This window comes from Pterocles gutturalis, unplaced genomic scaffold (genome assembly GCF_000699245.1).
Source record: "Pterocles gutturalis isolate BGI_N339 unplaced genomic scaffold, ASM69924v1 scaffold43973, whole genome shotgun sequence".
In the NCBI taxonomy this organism is placed as follows: Eukaryota; Metazoa; Chordata; class Aves; order Pterocliformes; family Pteroclidae; genus Pterocles; species Pterocles gutturalis.
Window position 1 is genome coordinate 6738 of NW_010119599.1, and position 8097 is coordinate 14834.

General features: G+C 45.7%; 1 protein-coding gene across 1 annotated transcript; it reads right to left on the reverse strand.

Moving 5' to 3' along the window:
* Positions 1-69: 69 nt before the first annotated feature.
* Positions 70-6465, reverse strand: ATF1 (activating transcription factor 1). The gene is made up of 7 exons (XM_010076617.1): positions 6355-6465; positions 4571-4699; positions 2693-2793; positions 2027-2157; positions 1003-1182; positions 740-899; positions 70-343 (listed from the first exon to the last, which is right to left on the reverse strand). Exons 1-7 carry the CDS (start codon positions 6463-6465, stop codon positions 199-201), a joined length of 957 nt encoding a protein of 318 aa, XP_010074919.1. The 3' UTR covers positions 70-198.
* Positions 6466-8097: the final 1632 nt, after the last annotated feature.

Sequence of the window (8097 nt, forward strand, 5' to 3'; positions counted from 1 at the left end):
TTGGTGAGGTTTCCTTGTTTCCTTTTTTTTGTACTTTGTCACCAACATGTTGTAAATAAAATCTATATAGTCTTTAAGTTGTGAAATCTAGGTAGAAAAGTTTCATTTTTGACCTTTCATCTAGTTTAAAAAATTCAGTATAAAAAAAAATTTCTCCTCTGAAATTTAAACAGTCCACAAAAGTTTTACCTTCTTTTCTTACACGCTTTTATGACAGTAAAGATCTTTCAAAGTTTTTAACTCTTCAATTAGAGTTTTGTTCTGATTTTCCAGGACTGCAACTCGATTTTCCAGACATTTAACGTACTCTTTCTTCTTTCTGCGGCACTCTCGAGCAGCTTCTCTGGAACAGACAAGCAGAAGTAATTCTTGATTTTAGATTTGAGATTTGTCTGTTTCACGAACCTTACGACACTGACCAGTACGAGTGGCGAGAGCTGGCGCTGCGACCACGAACAAAATGAAAAGTACGCAGGTGGTAGGTGGAGAGCATGAAATGGGGCAGCACCTGGTACCATGCGTGGTGGCCAATCTGCAGGGAAAAACCAATTTGTTTTCTCCAGACTGTGTCAGACATGTTTTGGTCAGAATTTCCGATGGTTTCAGTTACGGATGCAGCGTGCCAAACTGATAGCACGATTGGTAAAGTTAGCTCGCAAGACTCATCATTTGTCCTTTGAAGGGAATATTTCAGAACGTTAAACTACCAAATCGAAGCAGCCCACGCGCGCTCACATACCTGTTCTTCATCAGCCTTATTTCTCGTTTCAGCTGCGGATCATCTGTCTTACTTGTCTGTGATGTCAGAGTGACGGGAGATGTCATCACCACGGTCTGCGGCAGGGACGTGGTGGTTGGCGTGGTGCGGATCTGGTAAGTCTGCATGTCTCCTGACGCAGCTGTTGCGATAAGAGCACAAGACAGCAAAACGTGGGAGCGTTAGGAAGTTCCCCCTGCCTCAGCGGCGGGTATTTCACACCCGTTCCGGGAGGCGTTACTCACTCTGCACGACCACCTGGTTGCTGGGGACGAGGATCTGCTGACCGTCCGAGGTCTGGGCGTACTGCAGGATGGTTGTCCCCGGCTGGGTCCCGCCAGCGTTTGCCATCGTTAGCGTCTGCAGCCCCTGCACGCCATCGGAACCGGGGCTGGCCAGCTGTAAGCCGTTCGCAGCGATGGCAACTTAAAAATAAAAAATAACACACACAGACTTTATTTGTAGCTGTACGTTATAACATCCAGATGAAGGTACATCTGGAGGCTGTGCATCTGTTTCCACTGCTGGAAAATACCGCCAGCTTTGAAAGGCTTTTTTCCTCCATCGCTTTCACTATCAGATCTCGCTGCTGGTTCTTAAGAAACACGTTGGGTGTAAGCGGCGAGGGGGGGAGCCGCAGGGGTGGCCCAGGGTGAAGTCTGGGGCTGCCCCGAGCCAGACGCCGGCCCCACACGGAGCCACGCCTGCCACAGCTGGTGGCTGCTCTGTAGGAAAATATTTTAAAAAGGGGCAAAAACGCAGAGAGGCAAAGGAGCGAGGGGCAGGGGAGTGAGAGCGAGCGGTGTGAACCCCCAGCTCAGAGAATACGGATGGAGAGGACGTGCTCCAGGCGCCGGAGCAGGCTGCTTTCTGTTCACAAGCACAAGGAATATTGGGTGATAAAATCAAAGGAACAAAGCCTTTTTTTGCTGCCTTCCTGAGATCACAGGAACACCTCTTGGTGCGGCCCTATGGTATATATCATGGTCTCCACTGATCTTACGTTTTGGACTAACACCAGCAGGCTGCTACATGTTTCATAACAACATCCTCTGAATGTCTTAATATGCAAAAATTAAGATAACGAAGCATTGAGTTTATCTGGAGTCTTTAGATACCGGTCTATTTCCACAGAATAAAAGGACTAACTTTAATAACTGTTAGATAAATAACCAAAACTTCTGAGTTTCATCTTAGTAAAGATATAACAAAAAGAAAATCTGTATTTTGCGGCAAGTTGTATTTGGCAACATATTTTGCGTAACGTACTGTACTGTCCAGTGCTGGTCTGGTAGATAGGCGTGGGAACGGACATGGATGTAACAGTGGAGACGCCGGGACTCTCCTCATCTCCTTTTCTATCGCGTGTATCTTCAGAAGAAAGATCTTTCAAAATTTTTCTACAAAAAAAGTTTCTTTATCAGCTCTAACAGGAGGCAAAAACTACAAATTACTGCAACAACCGTTACAAACCACAATCCCAGCTTTGCATTGCAGAAAGAAACACCAGAATTTTGCTGTACAACAGTTTTTGGAATTAATAATATTTTGTATGAGGTGACTGCCTCGAACTCCTTCTGTACTGACATTTCTGTAGTTTATATACTTTGGGTTTTTAGTTCAACATTTGAATCATTTTATGAGCTAAGAGTAACTCCAGTCAGCTACAACTTGAACCTCTAATGCTCTCGAGAACAGGCTTTGTATATCAATTAAAACCAGTTGGAGCTGATCTCCAGTGAGTTAAGTCAAAGTTTGCTTGTGGGAAGTGACAGCTGACATGGATCCTCACAATGTTTACTGCCTGAGCAGATCCAACGCGTGGGTCAAGAGAAAGAAACAACTTAGAAGCTGACAGAATACAAGAAGCCATTGAAGGAAGTTGGTATTTTGGTTTCAAATAAAAATACAAAATATATTCCCTACAGTACTTACCGGTAAGATGGGCGCCGAGCTAAGATGCCGCGAGCTTTCTGCGAGGAGCCGATGCTGTCCGATGAGTCCTGAGAATCTTCACTCTCAGACAAAGAAGAAACCTGAAAAAACACATTCCATGGGGTTATCCAGTGCAGTGCAGAGGAGAGACGACACATTTTCATTGTATATGAGCTACAGCTGCATGAAAAGTACACTAATGCAGCTAATTACAGAGAGAAATTAACTGGTTGCAGCGCTGTTTCCTATTTCGAGCAGTTATCAGAGACTGGTGCGTTAGTAAGGTCACAATGAAACTGATCTCCCCCAAAAAGGGATTCTCCCAAACTATTGAAAGGCTGAGGAACATCCACCACCTGAAGCTCGTTGTTCTAGCTGGATTCAGCTGCAGGATTAATTGATCCAGAGATTTGAAAACAGCAGCAAAAAAAAAAAAAAACCGAACAAATGGTTTATTCTTTTCATAAAAACTGATGTGGTCTGAAAAGGTGAGCCACTCCCACAGAGGAGTTTGTCTAAGGAGGTGGCGGAACGGAAGCAGGAACACTGTTTCTCTACAAACATCTGAAAGACCTGAAATCTTTCATGTAGACAGAGGAGCAGCGTGCTTTGTTGGTCTGAATACAAGTCAAATGAAAATATTTAAGGCAGCAGCATATCAGAGAGTAAATAAGCAAACTACTATCTATCATTTTCGCTCATATTCCTCTGTGTCCTCATCCAGTTGGCAACTGTTATTTTTTTTTCTCTGATACTCCTTATTAAATACAAGCTAAGAAAACATTTTGTTGCACTTATCTGTGCGCCACCAACAAAAACTCAAGAAGAATGCCCGCAGCTCTGGGAAAAGCATTTCACCCTGAACTGCTGCTCCAGAGACAAAACCAGCAACCTGCTATCAACATTTCCAAAAAGCTGCTCATGTGTTCACCTTTTTTCCCTCCCTTTGAGCAACAAGGCCACAAGGTTCACAAATTACAGGAAAAAGGAAGGAATAGAGTCAGCGGGGACCCTTGCAACTAGAATGTGGTGACAGGAAAGGGATTAACGGAGACTCAGGACAACCTACTAAAAGAGGGGCTTCACCGTTCTCCGAAGAGAAACGTGTTTTCTTCTCCATGATCTGATGCTGCAGGAACAACGAGAGCTGGCAGTGCATTACAGGTTTACTTGTCATGGTTTATTGGTCTGATGTTGTGTGGATACGCACAGCACACAGGATCAGGGATGAATTAGTGTGTTTCAGCGCAGTGCTCCCTGCAGCTGACTCGTGCGGTTCTCCCGCAGCGTCACTTCAACGCCACGCTGCCCAGAGGGCTCTCTGCAGCCCAGGACCGAAGGAAGCAGGACCAGACCCGGCTACAAACTCCCCCAGGCACCTCTCTGAAGTGGCTCGTACAAAAATCACATGGCGAGTGAGTAAGAGACACCAGCCGAACGCTGAGGTGCCACGGAACGGGAGTTACAGCGTGCAGGAGGTGAGCAATCGATGGTTCATCCCCCACCGTTCAGGTCTGCCTTTTCCAAACACACATTTCTCTTCGCTGGTTACTCCGTGCTCTCCTTATTTGGGTGTTAAAGCACGCTGGCTGCACGACTGAAGAGCTGTGGTTTGGTTTTGGTTTTTTTTTTTAATAAAAGGAGGCAACATCAAACAGTTTAATTTCAACTCCAAAGGCAACTTTAACACTACAAATAATTCCAAGCCTCAATGATCACAATGAACCATGTATCCCCAAAATCCCGTCACTGGATCGCTCGCTCTTACAGCAGAACGGCTGCGCTGCGGCAGAGCGGGCTGAGTCAGACAAGCCTTCGCACGTCTGTTCTCACACCACCCAGGATTCCCGGGTGCTAAGAGCCGAGATCCGTAGTTACCTGCACGGTCTGCACCTGGGGCGAGTGGATGACGGAGGAGGACTGAGCTGTCTGAATGACTCCCTGCACCTGGACCTGTTCTCCAGGAAGCTGAACAACCGTCAGGGGAGCGGGACCTCGGAGCGACATCTACAACAAACCAAAGAATCATCACCAAAAGCGTTTGTGCTACGGGGTTCAGAAAGCGCACAGACAGGCGGGACAAGGAGCGGAGAACACGCATCAGCAGGAGGTTCTTTTAAGTCTAATTAAGTCACAGAAGGTATCCTTGAAAGAGAACAGATTTCTGAGTACAAAAAAAGGCTGAAACAGTTATTTGCCTGAGGCTAGGGGGAAAATCAAATACGGAGCATTATGTGCAAAAGATTAAAATGCAACTTAAATGCACACAGTTCCAAATGAACCGCGAGGCAGCAGGCTTCTGCAGAATCCCAACAGCGAGACGCAGCCAGCACGACTGCTTTCGCGTACGTCCATCCCTACGCACAAATAAAAACATAAACTGCCACAAATGTGGGGCTTTAAGTGTTTATTCCACTTTAAGAGTGTGTTGGACTTAAATAAACAGACATGAAAGTGCCTCATAAGTAGCCTTAACTCTCGCTGAAGTGAACAGGAGTTGAAGGCGCTGGAATCTAACTGCAGAGGAAAGGATCCTTGGGACGAGGCACTGAGGATGGCTCAGACTGACAGCGCTGCAGCAGGCAGCATGAATAATGTACATATTTGGTGTTCCTGGAATATTTTTAATTTTTTTTTTAAGCAACTGGCACGAGGCTATGGTTCAAAGATTTCACAGAAATCACAGGAGTTGAGTAAAGCAAAAGCCAACTAATCTACTGAAGAAAGTTCCAGGCACAAGGAGAGCCAGAGGAGCAGAAAGGAAAGTGCAGGAGCCAAGGGGTGCAAGCTCTGGACAAGAACACAGAGCAGATTTTTCCAAATAAAAATTACAGCATCGGTTCTTTAATATTTTAAAACCATCAATCTCAATAAATGTCGTAGCTGAAATTTAGGTTTAATTGGCAAAAAGTTAATTACTGCTGCTACCCCTACAGAAAATACTTTTTACATCCAGCAGATCTGGATTTCTGATGAACTCACATCAGCCTTTGCACTTAAAAATCAATTAAAGTTATACACGTGGATGCAAATAACCAGTTTCCTCAACAAATTTCTTCACTACATTATTAATCTGGAATGTATGAAAAGATGAAGGGATCCCTAAAACTCCTGCAGCTGACTTTCCATTCCATTTCATATCGTACATCCTTACGTTTAGTGACGTTGGCAACTTGATATAAAACCAGAAAACCAGCCCGTAAACAAACAACAGGATGCTCGCTGCCACTGTCCTCTCTCTGCCTCATGCCGTTATCTACATTCTGCATCAAAATCTAAATCGCCTCCGTGGGGTGAACAGCGGCCGAGCTGCACAACGTCGTTTCACGGGACGGCTGCGGGAGCAGAGACGCTTCTTCGGACGCAGGGAGTTGAATCATGAGGAATTCAGGGTAAAGCTTTGCAAGTGACATCACCTCGTAGCAAGTTTGTCAAATTTCCAACTTTATTTTTATTTTATTATTATTCTTAATTTTGGCCTTTTGAACACAAGCCACGTTATTCATTTGGTGGCATCCATCAACAAACAAGCACAGATTTTTCAAGCTCTTTTTTTTTTTTTCTGTGTGTTTCTAAAAATCAAGAATAAATATCGTTCGTAGTACATAAAAAATGGCTCTTAACTACCTCAAACGTTTGCCGAGATTCAGCCCAGGCTTTACCTGTTGAGCAATATGAGAGAGCTGAGCTGCCTGTAGTGTTGTACCTTGTACGGCTGGTGCTGGGGACGGCGTCACTGCGCTGTTGTTGCTGCTCTTGTGCCCCTCTTCCATAATCAGCTACGAGAAAAGGAACGAGGTAAACTCAGTTAACGAGGAATCTGAACAGCAGACGGGTGCCCGGCTCCCACCGACACTTTACAGAACCTCAGTGCATGATGCTTTTAGGCTTATTTGGACGTTTTTCATTAGTTCTTGTCCTTTTTTTGCCACTTCCCCTGCGATACCCTGAGCACTGCGATGCCTTCTCACGGGGACAAGCGGGGACAGACGCGGTGGGAGCCTTTCCACGGACCTGCCCCGTGGCTTTGGGCAGGCTGAGCGCAGCACAAAGCCCCGTTTCGGAACGGGAGACCAGTCCCGTTTGGCCCTGACAACATCTCCAGTCCAACCAGCTCTGGTTCAGACCCACCTGCTGCTGAACTTCACCCATTTTCCTGTTTTTTTTCATCAAAATAAACAAAATCATGAAATAGAGGAAGAAAACCAAGCTAAAGCATTTACACTAAGGAATATCTTTCTCTAAGTAAAATAATTTCCCAAAATATTTTACCCAACCTACCAGGCAAGCCTATTTTAAAACATCTGAAGGTGTTTTAAACAAACCAGGGTTTCAGAATCAAAGCACAGAGAAGACAGTTTTGAATTTTAAACCCTGCGAAAGTCACTCCGTCTCCATACCGTACAGCCAGCAACACTTCTCTCACTGCTAAGGTTTTATATTTAACTGCTCAACGTGTCTTGACAGCATCCCCCCTCCGATATTGGGGGATCTGGTGATGTAAAACGCCTGCTCCGAGGTGGGGTGAGTGGGTGGACCAGCCGAGCGCATTAAGAGATGATGGGTGAGTGTTAAAACATTTTGTCACAGAAGGTTTGAAACTGTTGAAAGGACAGTTGCTATGAGACTGGAAATTACATTTCTTTCTGTGGAAATGTGAGTCATTGATTTTTCCCTGCTGAGATAAACCACAGCTCTTGCAGCCTGACGTCGGCTCGGAGGGTAAAAAGTCAGCGTGCACCAAGACCAGAGCCTCGCTCTCACAACCCTCGCTCCTCCGAGGAGTCCCGCTGCACAGCTCCTCAAACTAGGCCCTAAAACGGGAATTTGGGGAGAGAAAACCAATGGTTGGGTGATACACGAAACCGTATCCTCTGCAGCACGGAACAAACCTCCGCTAACATACGCCACAGCTTCCCAACACACTTCTGTCAATAAACATGAAACCATCCGGCCGCAGTTAGAGCTGAAGCAGGAAAATGAAGGTTTTGCTCCAGAATAAAAAGCTCTCGGGAGCAGGGCAGCGCTTCAGCAGTTCCCAGCTTCTGGAAACCTTCAGCTCATCAAAACTCTCCCGCCTGCCTTTGCTAAGATCCCGTCGCTGCTGCTGGTAACGGTGCTTTCCCCTCGGCGTCATCGGGAGCCCAGGCTCCAGCTTGGCCGCTTGCTGCTCACGCTGCACGAAACCAGCCCCGCTGCCGGAGCCCAGCAAGGCAATCCCAACACCTTGTCTTTTTTCCAGCTACTGCAGAGCTCGCCTGAAAGTCAGGAAGACTCTTTTTGGCTTTTTTTTTTTTTTAAATAAAATTGAGAACTAAAGTAATTTAAGTATCTTGAAGCAATAAAAACCGAAGAGCAGAATTAACGACAAGCACGTGTAAGGGACACAACTTTATATACGCTCT

Excerpts from the sequence above, each read along its gene's own strand:
- ATF1 (XM_010076617.1), bottom strand. The coding sequence starts at position 6,465 with ATGGAAGAGGGGCACAAGAGCAGCAACAACAGCGCAGTGACGCCGTCC. Across the intron at positions 4,700-6,354 it reads TCTCTCATATTGCTCAACAG|ATGTCGCTCCGAGGTCCCGC; the intron begins GTAAAGCCTGGG and ends GGTTTGTTGTAG. Across the intron at positions 2,794-4,570 it reads CCCAGGTGCAGACCGTGCAG|GTTTCTTCTTTGTCTGAGAG; the intron begins GTAACTACGGAT and ends GTGTTTTTTCAG.